The sequence below is a fragment of the Lepisosteus platostomus genome, chromosome 4 (genome assembly GCF_059453375.1).
Source record: "Lepisosteus platostomus isolate fLepPlt1 chromosome 4, fLepPlt1.hap1, whole genome shotgun sequence".
In the NCBI taxonomy this organism is placed as follows: domain Eukaryota; kingdom Metazoa; phylum Chordata; class Actinopteri; order Semionotiformes; family Lepisosteidae; genus Lepisosteus; species Lepisosteus platostomus.
Genome location: NC_142614.1, coordinates 7,528,797 through 7,542,833, shown reverse-complemented (window position 1 = coordinate 7,542,833; position 14,037 = coordinate 7,528,797). Strand labels below are relative to the sequence as shown.

The 14,037-nt window shown below is 46.1% G+C and overlaps 1 protein-coding gene across 2 annotated transcripts; it reads right to left on the bottom strand.

The window, feature by feature from the left end:
• Window positions 1-1,932: 1,932 nt before the first annotated feature.
• Window positions 1,933-12,375, bottom strand: LOC148672360 (claudin-15-like). 2 transcript variants are annotated; one of them, XM_088628030.1, is made up of 5 exons: window positions 11,920-12,375; window positions 6,203-6,367; window positions 5,484-5,565; window positions 2,740-2,847; window positions 1,933-2,512 (listed from the first exon to the last, which is right to left on the bottom strand). In XM_088628030.1, exons 1-5 carry the CDS (start codon window positions 12,134-12,136, stop codon window positions 2,434-2,436), a joined length of 651 nt encoding a protein of 216 aa, XP_088484156.1. In that variant the 5' UTR covers window positions 12,137-12,375; the 3' UTR covers window positions 1,933-2,433. The 2 variants fall into 2 exon arrangements, with proteins under 2 accessions (XP_088484156.1, XP_088484158.1); XM_088628032.1 differs by having other exon boundaries at window positions 1,933-2,509.
• Between the last annotated feature and the right edge of the window lie 1,662 nt (window positions 12,376-14,037).

Sequence of the window (14,037 nt, the reverse complement as noted above, 5' to 3'; positions counted from 1 at the left end):
GTGTTTTTTTATTAACTTTTTTCCTCCATTTTCTGATGGGAACAAAACTGAATTCAAACATATGGACAGAAAAACCCCTTTTCCCATGCAAAAATCAAGAACCCTTCTCCCTGCGCCACATGCTGGGGTGTGTGTGGGTGTGACCCTGCCCTGCCCAACGTACCTCAAAACAGGGACCAGAAAAAACGGAACAACCACACCCAGGGTGATGACGAGTGTCGTGGGCCCCCCCCATGTCATGAGCTACTGTCTCCCGGGTCCTTCTGAACCACATCAAGCAGTCCCAGAGACATCAGCCCATTGGTGCCATGGAAGAACGGAGCAGTTATGCCATACAGTCTCTTTTCTGCAACACTGTTGCACCACTGTGGTTCAGTAGCAGAATAAGAGCAGAGCAGGGAACAGTCTTCTTAGGAATTGGGGTCTATGTTGCCCGGGTCCTTCTCCTAAACACCAGTGTATCTGTACGTGCGCACATGGACGTGCATGGAAAAAAGAGACCTTGGCTACCTGGGTACACAGAATCCACTTCAGAAAGTCAGAAACACGCCCCAGGAAACGTCTCGAGGGAATTAAATAGATTCTAGGATCCAAGCAGAGTTCTGGGAAATGCTTTGAAAACCCATTTTTGCAGATATCTCTGGCTCTCAGCATCTCACCTGTCCAGGTCTGTCCCACAAGCAAAACTAGGGGTTTCCTCTACTCAGCTTGTTACACACAATTAGAATAAGGTGCTGCCACTTACAAGCAGCGGTCAGAGATAGGGAGGGATGCAACACATTAGACATAAATAAATAGGAGAATACATGCAAATTATGAATATGAGCAAAACAGATTTGAAATAAAAGAGTCCCAGCCCTGGAAACTATATTTGAAAAGAATGTACCCTTTACATTTGAGGCTTTATATTTTGGTTAGCTGGATTTTGTTTGGAGGGGAACTGACGAATATTGGTTTGGAATCCTTATATCAGCAGGGAAGAAAGCTGTAACAAGAAAGTGGCTTCTCCCAGATTTCCCAACAACGAATGACAGGATTGAATTAACAAAGGAAAAATATATCATGGAAAGAATAACATTTTCACTAAAATTACAAATGAAAAAAAATTGTCAAATCTTGGTCTAGATGGGTTCAGTACATTAAACCTTTAAGGTCGGATTTTGTTGAGATACAAAATAACTGAAATTTTATAAGGTAAATTTATATAGTCTCCTCCCTTTTCATATTCATAAATGTAAACATCTTCCTTCTTTTGAATGTATATAGTTTTGTTAAAAAGTTATATAATTGTAAAATACTAGGGAAACAAACAGGATTTTTTGCATGTGATGAAAGGCTGATTAATGGTGGGTTATATGTAAAATGGTTTTGTTTTGTTCTCTAAAATACAAATAATAAAAAAAAAGAAATAAAAGAGTCCCTGACTGACATTTTTGCACGGGTTGAAAAAAAACTGACTGACAGGGAATTTCACCACAATGCAAGAACATAAGAAGGGCTTCAAGACAGAGGAAAGCACAAGACTCCCCGTGCTTTTTAGATTGTTAACAGGAAATAAAACTGATCCACAAATCCCGTCTGGCTGTTTCTTGAAAGATCTTTGATCGTTCTTCTCTACAGATCTGTGGTGTGTTTGTGTTCAGAACCGAGTGACTAGTCCACTGAAATGCCACACAGAAGCGTTCCAGAAAGAGCTCTCTGGTCAGACGTACAGGCAATAAGTGTTGCACAAAAACTGGGAGAAAGGGGGTCACTCTTAGAGCTTGCTGTGAGAGAATCGCAAAACAGCTTCCAGCACAACACCTGCAGAATGGAATCAATTTATGTGTGTCGAAGGCAGAAAATAGTGCTGAAGCAAAAATCTGGATGGGCTCTCAGCCCATTTGTTTTTCTTCACAAATTCTTAAAAGATCAAAATCAACCAGCCCAGACTTTTTCTACAAACTCACCACAGAGCCCCAGAGCTGAGGAGCATCCATGTGAGTTTTATTTAAAAGAGAAAGCTGAGAGTGGGAGGCACTTCTTCCCCCAGAGGGGCTTGCAGGATAAGTAAGCAGTCCAGTAAAGCTGTCAGCGTCCCCAGTGAGGGTTCGGAACAGCTGAGTCACTGGAGGGGGTATGTGTGTGATGGCAGAAAATAGTTATTGGGGATCTGCACTCAGGACACAAGAATGACTGTGACGGTATGAATACTGTCCTCTCATCTGTAGCTTCTCTTGCATACTGTTCTTAAAACAAGCAGAAGGTGACTCCACTCTCACAGTCTAGTCATTTTTATCTGTCTGGTAGGTATTTTTTCATTCTTCTCCACAGCCGTGGCCTCAGTAATGAAACACGCAGGAAACTAAGAAGGTATTAGACGCCTCTGTCGGGCTGTGACTAGTGTCCGGACAGGGGCCAGGTGTTCCTCCAACGTGGGTCGGACTCCTGTTCTCACACGTAAGAGTTGTGGTCGTACTGGTTGAGGGGGTTTCTCTGAGAGCCTTTGGAGGGCTGGTAGGCGTATCCGCTGCTGGAGAGAAGGACAGAAAACGTGAATCACGGAGAAAGACAGCCCTTGGAGATAGTAAATCAAGGAGGCAGGAAGAGAGAGTGCTAGCAGTAATGCACAGAGAGACAGATGGAAGAAAACCAAAAGGACTCTTCTCCAGCACCGGACGTCCATCCTGTTACAGAAGCAGAGCAGCCAGCTGAGGCGCCTTTGGAGCTCATGCAGGTCTGAATGAAAAATGAACTTACACCCTCCCCTCAGACTCCTGTCTGCAGGCACAGAGCAGGCAGACTCCTCCACCGATGGCCAGGACAGCAGAGCCCCAGCCGATGTACAGGCCCTGGCCCAGCTCATACCTGGAAACACAGGCAGACCTCACTGCAGCAAGAACCTGAGCACGGGTTCCAACTACACATTCCTGCTTCTCATCAGGGGGTTTTGCTGTATTGGAAATTGTTGTGTTGCCATAACTGCACCCTCGTGATACTGTTAGTCTTCACGATGCAGTTTTGGTTGGGAGCTGTACTGAAACACCCTAGTTGCAGACAAGTGATTTTGCAAATCAAAAATATGATATTGAATGTAACCTGAAAATAAATTAAAGACCTTAAACTGTAGATACTATTCCAATTGCATTTTTGGCTCTGGTGAAAACGTCTGTATCTTATGGTAACATAAGTCCATTATGACCAGAGGTCAGATAAGGAACTTACAATATTTGGGAAAAGAAATGTCCCAGTAAGTACATTACGAAAATTAGGCCGATGCCCTCTTCAGGTGGAAAGTACATTTTGATGGTGAGTCTCATTACTGCAAGAACTCAATATATAACTCTTCACACCCCACCCAAAACTAAAGACATTCATTTTAAAATCATTTTACAGCATGCAAATTCCTGAGAAAAATATTTTACTTTCATTGTAACACTTGTATTTTTTGTGAGCCATTGGAACAGCTAAACATTTTTATATCTTCATTCAACAGCTTTCTGTCACTCTGTCTGTTCTTGGTTAAATAATAGTAATATTTGTATAAATTTAACTTTTAAAGACATTGTTCTTGGTGTTCTGAATAAAAATAAAGACGTCTGTATCATATTAAATGTCATTTATGTTCTATACATAAATGTAGAGTGTGTAAAACTTTTGTGTGACAAAGAATTTACAAATTCAATCAAGTGGTGCTCAAATTGTTTAAAACATATCTAAAAATACGGTTTGCAAACCTGGTCTACATAAATCTTACAATATATAAGTTTATTATATAATGCAACCTCTAACATGATCTTTGTAATGTTGATAAGATTCTAGATAATTTGTTGTTTTGTTACATTCAACAGAACAACAAAATCTAAATAAAAAAGTAGCTTTGTATTGGAATATTGCAGTGTTTGTATGTACTGTATAACCCCTTGATAGTTCTATTATCTTCGTTGCATAAAGAAATTAAATACATAATTACTTCCGCATCCACTGAATTTACCAGTTCCACCATTCCACCAGCAGAGGGCAGTACTGAATCTATTCAAAATTATAGAGTTAATAAATCGACATTAGAGAGAAACGGCTAGAAAGTATTAACATCTCATCCTAAAACAGTCTTGCCATACTGCAGGATGTTTTATTTTCACACCACTGATCTGTTAAAAATACAGACCATACAGGCACTCTTCCCTTCTCCAATAAGACACGACACAGCTACAGCTTCAACAGTATTTGATCGGGAGAAAACAATTATTACAGAAAAAGATGTGTATTTGCATTTGTAAAGATATATATATATGCCACAGAGTGAGAAGAATGGGGTTGTGGGAAGCGCCAAGGATGTGTTGATGTTCAGTTGTACTGATGGGCCGGACACCCCTAGTGTTGATGTAGTTTCATGCCTTATCCTCCAAGCTTCCTCCCTTGGCCAAAGGCCCTAAGCACACACGCCATGCCACTACCCCACCGCTCAGAGGAGACGTTGTGGTTGCTAAGCAGATCGATTTGTCCTTTGATCAAAAGGAGGGGGGCGATTGCACAAGGTATTGTACACGTGGCCATCAGTGAACAGCTGTTTCCTGCACAAGCCCTGGGCCGCCAGCATGCCCCACACTCCCACCCCAGGGGCAGAGGCGGGAGCCCCTGTTGGGGGAGCGGAGGGGTGGGGCTTCAAAAAGCAAACAGAGGACTGCTGGAGGAAAGGAGGACTGGAGCAGACGGATTCAAGAGGACCTGACTCGGGCACCTGGGCCAGGGAGCAGGGGATGAAGACCCCAGCATCGTCTTCCTCTCCCCTCCGCCCCCAACTGAACTCTGACACAAACAGGGTAGAGGGGGCAAGACCTGGGGCCACACTGCTCAGGACTCCAGTCCAGACGGGGATGTCTGGCTCTTCCCCGTCTCTTTGCTGGGGTGGAGGGAGACATGCCGGGGTGCCAGAGAACAGCACTGCAGGCCCGCTCGTGTTTGTGTGGGACATGGGGCTCTGGTAACTTGGGTTCTGGGGTTCCTCTGTGAGTGAGTCAGGTCCTGTGCTCTGTGCATTGGGAGCGCTGGCAAAGGAATGGCTGTGTTATGAAGTTATGTGTATGTGATGGGAAGATCAAAATACTGTAATAAAATGGGATATTATAGGTGATAACTGTCTTGTCTGGTCTGGTCTGGTCTGTGAATGCATGTTATATTTATATATTATATATATATTATTATATATATATATATTATATTTAGGCGTCACCTATCTGTGACATATACAAATAATGTCTTACAGAAAACAATGATTCCTGTTATTTCTTTAGCAAAAAATAATAAAGCTGACAGTTTGCGGTTCTCGGTTTAGTTTCATGTTTACAATATTTAATGTCATAGAAACAAAACATGAAACCACAATTGTTTTTTTCCCCCATTATTTCGGTAGAAAAACAAGAACACAGAAAGGCGCAATAGCAGTCTGTGTGTGTGGTGTGTGGTGTGTGTGGTTGAAACAGCAGCGTGGTGCTGAGACTCACTTTGTCCCGAGATAAAATGGGTCAAAGAACTCCTGCGTGATGTTGAAGGCGTACCAGGATACAGAGATCATGGTGCAGAGACCTGGGGACAGACACAGGGCTGTTATTAACACTGTCCAGGGGACAGACACAGGGCTGTTATTAACACTGCCCGCAGACAGACACAGGGCTGTTATTAACACTGCCCATGGACAGACACAGGGCTGTTATTAACACTGCCCATGGACAGACACAGAGCTGTTAAGAACTCTGCCTGGGGACAGACACAGGGCTGCTATGAACACTGCCAGGGGACAGACACAGGGCTGTTTTTAACACTGCCCGCAGACAGACACAGGGCTGTTATGAACACTGCCAGGGGACAGACACAGGGCTGTTTTTAACACTGCCCGCAGACAGACACAGGGCTGTTATTAACACTGCCCATGGACAGACACAGGGCTGTTATTAACACTGCCAGGGGACAGACACAGGGCTGTTTTTAACACTGCCCGCGGACAGACACAGGGCTGTTATTAACACTGCCCATGGACAGACACAGAGCTGTTAAGAACTCTGCCAGGGGACAGACACAGGGCTGTTATGAACACTGCCAGGGGACAGACACAGGGCTGTTATGAACACTGCCAGGGGACAGACACAGGGCTGTTTTTAACACTGCCCATGGACAGACACAGGGCTGTTATGAACACTGCCTCGGGACAGTCTTCCACCCTCACCTTGCAGCAGGAAGAGGAGTCCTCCCAGACCAGCCAGTCGGCCCTTCAGGGTGTAGTTGTCTCCGCCCACTTTGGTGCACTGCAGCCCCAGCATGGAGACCAAGATGGCGCAGAAGCCCAGCACGATGGACGTGACCATCAGGGCTCGGGACACCTGGAGGTACCCTGCGGAACGAAGGAGCGAGTGAGTGACCCGACAGCGAGGGGAAGAGACCGATCACGTGAGTGAGGCCATGAATGAATGGGTAACACATGGATATATACAGATGACAGAGCACACCAGTATCTCAGCAGCAAACACTATTTACCCCTCAAGTCTAGAATTTTGAATCCTCTTTCCATCCAGATACCTGTTAGCCCCTCAGGCCCCCACAGGGAATCTCAGTGACTTGCCTCTCCGATCAGCCACTGTATGGGTCACCACACATCACACCTGACATAAACCCTCGCTTGGAATGTTTCTTCAAGGCAGGGAGATTATAACCAGCTGCCCAAGATTTCGGGTCTTCCCAGAGCAGAAAACAATTCAAGAGCAAAACTGAACCCTCCTAACACCTCGAGTGGGGATCTGCGTCAGCATGCATATGCGTATGCGCAAAGGAGCGGGTAAAGATTCATTCATGCTGCAAGGTCAAGAAAGGACGGCTGTGGAGTCTCTCTCAGGTGTCAACCACACATTTTCCTTTTCTTTACCGTTCAGCATTACCTAGCGGTAATTGGCACATTAAGGGTTCCTTTGTCGACCTGAACTAGTGTGAGCAACTGGCTCACACTACCGGACTAGCGAGTGTGTTATTTCCTGGGTCCCAGGATGGTGAACCCCCAGGCGAACAGGCGCTTCTGCGAGAAGGGGGTGACGTCATGAAGGGGGCTATTTCCTGCTTCCACGTGACGTTTGTGTGTCATAATGAGCCTCTTCGGGAGACTCGAGGGGGATTCGGGCTGCGCAGTCGCCCTGTGCCCTGAGCCGTTCGGCGAACTAGTTAAACGATAAACCGCATTCGTCCCGGGTAATAAAATCGCCCACACCCGTAAGACAGGCATTTATTGGTTCTCAGAATGGTTTTCTGCGTATTCCCCTATAAAACATCCAAACCAGCCAATCAGCATTCGTAGAACATGCTGAAGAGTGCGCAGACTGGAACAATATTACCTTAAGAAACCCCAACTATCTTGGATATTTTTACAGCTCTGTTGCCTTAAAAGAGATCAGAATCTTATTGTTCAAAGGACAAAAACATCAAATATTGCGAATGTTTTCATACACCGGGAGTCCCGAAGGGAAATCCTTCACGGTTTTCAAACGCAGCTTTACTCATAAATTCATAAAATACAAATACATCCTTTTTGATTATCTTCTTATCAAATGCTTCTCGGATAACAATCTGTTGTGTTATTACGCGCTCATGCTCATGGTACGGGATGACACGGGGCCGACACAGCTCGGCACCTCAATCCACCTGCACCCCTCAAATCGGCCACCCCACCCAACACATCGGGTGCATCATCGCGGGCCAGTGTGGGGAAAACCGGAACAGAAAAACATAAATGAAATTTTGTATCAAATTGTATCAAACTACAAAACCTCACTTTATATTCCAATATTCTTAATACCGTCTCAGTCCAATTTAATTAAAAGAGAAACAGGCTATTATCGTCGCTGCTTGTTGTTGTTTTTAAGAATAATGGTTTGAGCTGAAGCTCGTGTATATTGCGGTCATCTGGCAGAGAAGAGAATAAAAAAACCAAAACACCAAGAACACATTTCCAAACACGTCGGGTACTTCAGAAAACCGCCAACACGCACCCTTAACCAAGACAGTCGAGGACAAGTACAATTATTTATCTGTGCCTTACAGCTGAGGTTTTCATAGTTCTGGTGTATTTTGTGACCATTTTTAACCTTTGTAACCGAATATTTGTAACAAATATCGCTTTAAATAAATCAACCCCGCAAATAAAGCGATGCGTTATTCGTGTCCGCTTTCCGCTGATCGTTTCTCTCGCCGAAATTCGGAAACTGCAGTAGCTAATGGGTGATCCCCTCGTCTTTCCTGTGGGAAATTAACAGTTACTGCGTGTAGTTTTCTCCTCTTCCCTGTCAGATGAACGTAATACACGTCCTTCAACTCGAAACAGCCCTGTAACCATTTTCCTTTAACAAATCTAGCGTCGGTATTGACCTGTTTCTTTTTTTTTTTTAATTGGGACTCAGAGAGTATTAAAAATGTTGGAATTCAAAGGCAGGTTTGTAGCTTGATACCATTTGATACAGATCTGTCATTTACACTTGTTTCTGGCTCAACAGCGGCCTGTGATAGTAATACAAGCTCACACGGGCCTGTGCGTACTCATCTCTGTAACAGAGACCGTAATACTGTCCGTACAGCGCGAGTACCGGAATTTGCCAAACTGCCTGGCGCTTGGCGTAGCGCCGATCTCCAGCTGGCGGATACCACCTCTAATCACGATGCCAATTAGCCGGGCAGTTCGCCATTAATGGGCATTGTTATGGCATTATTAGGTCGTTTTGCAACCAGCGCAAAACTGGCGAAGACGCGTTTCTAAAAATAAGTGCGGTATCACAATCCGGACAATGTTCTGTTCAATAAAGTCTAAATTTAACAGCAAAACCTCTGAGGATGTCGAACACCGCACCCGTCAGAATTTCAGGCTGCTCTGACAGCAACGCGACAAAAAAAACCCAACAACATTCGCATTAGCAGAACAATATCCGAGGTCTTCATATTGTGTATTAAAAGCGAAACATCTAACCTGTTACCGAACAGGGCTTTTAGAAACTCAATTTTTAATAACGATTCCCTACATTTTTTAAGAACTACACATAAACGATATATCCGTTTTCAGGAAGAATTTCTTGCCTACAGTTTATTTTGCATCCCAAAGCTCGGCGCAATTCGGAGGGGACACGATTCACCCCGTAATTTGCCTCCAGCTCTGTCACCCTGCAGCTTACGGCTGGCAGATCCCCCTGAAGCTCAGCAGGTGTGAGCCTGGCCGGTACCTGGATGGGAGACTCCTGGGAAAAACTAAGGTTGGTGCTGGAAGAGGTGTTAGTGGGGCCAGTAGGATCGCTCACCCTGCAGTCCATGCAGGTCCTAATGCCCCAGAATAGTGAGGGGGACACTATACTGTAAAAAAGAGACGTTCTTCAGATGATACGTAAAACCGACGTCCTTCCTCTCTGTGGTCATTAAAAATCCTAGTATGTTTCTCAAAAAGAGTAGGATTGTACCGCGGCGTCCTGGCCAAATTTCCAATTGGCTTGTACCAGTCATGGCTTAATAATCCCCATCTGTGAACTGGATCATCACTCTTTTCTCCTCCCCACCTATAGCGAGTGTGTGGTGAGAGTGCTGGTGCCGTCGTATCATCCAGGTGGGGCTGGTGGTGGAGGAGAGTTCCCATTACCTGTAAAGCGCTTTGAGTGGAGTGTCCAGAAAAGCGCTATACACGTGTAAGCAATTATTATTACTCTGTGACGCGCGGCACACATCTGGAGAGCTGAAAAACTGCTTCGCCATTTGAATAAAGAATGAATTTAGAACGGAATTTATCCAGGATATCCCTGTTCGTTCCGTGGGTGCCATGTTCAATGACCACGTAGTCAGGACCTCGTTTGAACTTCCCAACCGAAGGCCAACATCTACAGTGTCCCGGGTCACCATGCCGGGTCTAGTGGTTCTGATCCACCGGCTCCACTTACAGTAACAGCCTTTCTTTCCCGGGAAGTACCCCATCCCAGTACTGACCCTGTTCAGCCTCCGAGCTCTGGCGAGATCGGGCTACAGATCGGTGTGGTACCGCACACGTGCACGCGTTTTTTCGGTTCCGTGACTGTTGGATTTTCCTCGTCTTCAGAACTTGTTTAATTGGCTCAATTTTATTTCCCCGAGTTTCCTTTTGTGTACGTTTTAACTTTGATGTAGCCCAATTATTTGATCTTATTTAAAAAAATTACTTGAATTGTTTAAAAAGTGGAGAAGTGGATTTTGAGTGTCCAAGCGACAGTCGCTTGCGGCGCCCCTCGTTCTGACCTTTCGGTTACAGACAACTGAGAAGTTTGTGGAGAAGGAAGACCAGACCGAGCGGGGTACAGAAATTTGGGCTGAGAATTTAGGGAAGAACAGATTGGGTTTCCGTACGGTGACGTCGCGGCTTTAATTGCAACAAGTATGTGTCGCCTCAGGACAGCACAGACCACACACACATAAGAATAGGAATGAAGTCCCACTTTCCGCCTCGTCAAATCATCCAGCCTTCGCCGTGGAAGCAGGAGCTTTAATCGAATATTGAACACATAGCGCTGTTAAAGATGGAGCACTGTTTACTGGTGCAAGTAATTTTTCTAATCGTAACACCCTAAAGCTTCTTTATTATGGCCACAAACAGAGAAACCGAATAAAGAAGGCGTTTTTCATTTTAATGAAAGGGCATTACAGCTAGATCTGAGCACCTGCTGTACGGAAAGGAGAGCCGTCCCAGATAATTGAGGGAAAAATCCAATGACAAAAAAATCAATCATATTTTCCTTTTACAGTCCAAATTTTATAGAAAGATTATAGTAGTATAGATTTTAAAAACCACCGATTGTACAGCTGATAACGACAATTTTCTCTTTTGCACCTGCACGACGGGCGTTCACAAACAGAACTTCGCGTGTGCGCTGAAGTTACGGGAAATTTGCACATTTTAGTTTTGTACTTAACGCGCTATTTATCAGTCCCGCCATCCCGCATTTGCTATTTTCATTTACACGGTCTACAGAGAAGGTTGGCGTAGTGTTATGCACATCTTATTCTGTGTTTCTACATGTCTGCTACTAGTAATACTGTATTATTATTACACCGTAAATACTATGATTTTTGTATCCCGTTTTGATGCCCACGGGCACAGTTTCTTAGCTATGGAATTGCAGCTTTTGCAAATCCTAATTATTTCCACAGAACAGGGCCTCGAATTGATGATCTGAATTCTGGCACGGCGCTTGATTTTAAACCAGTTCTCACCGTCTGCCAGACTGGATGCGGGCGCACAGCGAGGTGCCCAAACCAGGGCCTTGATTAAGAACTGCCGAAACTGGATAAAAGAGCACTTTTCAACACGGGCCAGCAGCGCCAAGTGCCAGATCTGTCACAGATACACAGAATCTATTTAAGATGCCTACAGGCATTTTACTGGTTCAAGCGCCTCTCGGTATATATTCTGAGTATCTTATATATACACTGGCGGCTGAACTCCATATTCCAGTAATTACAGATTGCATTAACGCTATATATTACAAGGGCAGTCTCTAAGATCACCTTCAACAAATCTCCTCTCATCATTTTAAATTGATTTTCGTTTTAATTCAACTTTTTTTTTAACGCCGCCACGCGAGACCTGTACGCGCTGTACAGAGCTGTGTCAAGGCAAGATCATTGTTTCTTTTTTTTTACAGACAAACAAGCGCTCTTCAAACTGCTTGAACGGGACGGAAGCGATCTTTTCCCGACGCAACGACCAGCCTTGACGTTTCTCACGGCGCGAAGCGACCGCCGGTGTTGCAGCCCGTCTGCACACTCCGGGCGTGCGACCCGCGCTCCCACCCCCTCAGCCTGCTGGGAACTTATCGCGAAGGGGGTTTATGTGACATGCAAGCCAAAAAAAACCGAGCCGGAATCCGGTATGAAGAGGAAGAAGAGCGAAAGTAACACCGGATAGGGCGAGCAGGGACGGGAACTCTCGGCAGTTGTGGATCCCTGAGGCGTCGGACGCGCAGGAGATCCACAGGTTCTCGTAGATGGTGGTGGTGGTGATCACGCTGCCCTCCAGAGTGGACTCCTTCCAGTAGCGGTTGGGCACCGCCACGCCGGCCATCACCCAGCCCAGGAACCCCAGGACAAAGGCCACCATTTCCGCTATATCATTCATGGGTGCGGCGCGGATCTCCCAAGCCCCTCGGCTCTCCTCTGGAGCGGTAGACGTCCTCTTTCTGCGTCCCTCTGAAGGCTTCGCGTCTCGCCGCTGGAGCGGTAATCCCCTAGCGCGGACAAACAGTAGCCTAATAACTTGTTTTGAGGACTGTGCTATCGATGATTTATTGCCGGATTTGCGATGCGAATTTATGCTGACCCGAGAAAACCGAGGTGAGCTGTATGGGTATATTGCGCTGCCAGTTAGTCTATCGCCTTGTCTGTAGCTGATAAGGGCAGAGTTACGCAGTTTATTAGGTGGGATAGAGCCACCCCCTTCTCCCCACACCTACAGTGCGCGGCTGTTAATATTCAATAACTCCAATGAGGAAACGCCCAATACGTTTTATGGCTTTTTTGGGTTATCGGAATGCATGGACCCGCGGGTCCGTCTTTCATACCCCAGGAGGCAAGGTCAGCGTCTGAAAACGGAAGCCCATTCCCTTCACGCAAGGTACAGCCTAAGAGGGCTCTGGACATAAAAATCAATCCCTCGACGAAAAGCGGGGTGAAGGTTCAGCAATCCCTCGGCTGGAGAGTCTGAAGGTCGATTAGCGCCAGGAGAAGCTCGGCGGTTCTCTCGTTCGAATTAACGCTTTAGTTCGCTTCGCTGGCAAGACACTTCTCTCAGTGCAAGACCGCGGCTACCCTCTCCTGTCCGTCGAAAACAAGTCGGGTGTGACTGTTCTTGGCCGAGGTAAGGATCCTTCAGCGGCTGGCTGCCCTACCACACACGCCGCACAAAAGGCATTTCTGCCTCGAGAGTGATAATTAAAGATGTGATATTCAATTGAAAGCCCTCCAACACCGCGGGTGTTACCTTATATGACACGGTGGCTTCTGACCTTCCGTTCCATTTCATGTTCATCACTCCACCCCCTGTCGTGATATTTAACACGCACGTGTCGAAAATCAAACGGCCGATTGAAGCGCGACGCGGAATCGGGTGAAAAATATCCCGTGGGCCCGCGCCTCTGCCGCGGCTGCTCCACGGCTCGGGGCGCGCGGAGAGCTGCCGGGGCACGTGCCAGATTCCGACAGATCCAGAGCTGCTTTCGGCACGCGCCGTGGGCAGGTCGTTTCGGCACGTGCCAGAACGTTGGCCACCACACACACCTACAAATAAACGCCCGTCGTGTACCGAGAGGGAGAAACCGCAGTGGTATCCTCTTAAGGGGAATCGTGCGACATGGGAACTTGTACTTGTGTAACTAATCTAAATTAAACGGGACTACGGGACTTTATGGGGGATTTTTTATTGGGGGGGGTGTATATTGGTGACAGGTGTCCGTCAAACGTAGGAGAGCAATGTCCTGAATTCTGTGTAACGCTGCTCGATGGAAGGACATGGCAAGGCTACAGCTTTGGGCCCATCCACAGAAACGACACGCCGGGGAGTTTTTATTTTGTACCCTCAGGATGTCGCAACAGACGACTGCGGAGAGTCCAAGAACACGTCTGTCCTTGTCCCCGGGCGCTCCTGTCATCTTCAGAACCAGCGCTAACCAGCGCCAGCCGGTCAGAGGAGCTGCAGGAAGTGCTGTCACTGGGGATCGAAATGGGACGATCAGTCCGAAGACGTGTAGCAGACCTTGACTTCACAAACTCTCGTTAGCAAACCGGCCAAAATCCTGCGGAATGAAAATACCTCGATAGTTATTACATGCGCGGAACAGCTTCTTATCTAGGAATCTGTGAAACCGCCTTCTTAATAATCGTCCGTTATTATAGTAAATCTGAATACTTTCTTCAAAGTGTTTTATCAGTCCGTCAGCAAGCAAGGTGCACTATTAAAGAGCTACTCTTCAATACTAAACATGGTCGTTTTTTTGCAGAGAAAAATGAAATTGCGAGGCGGGT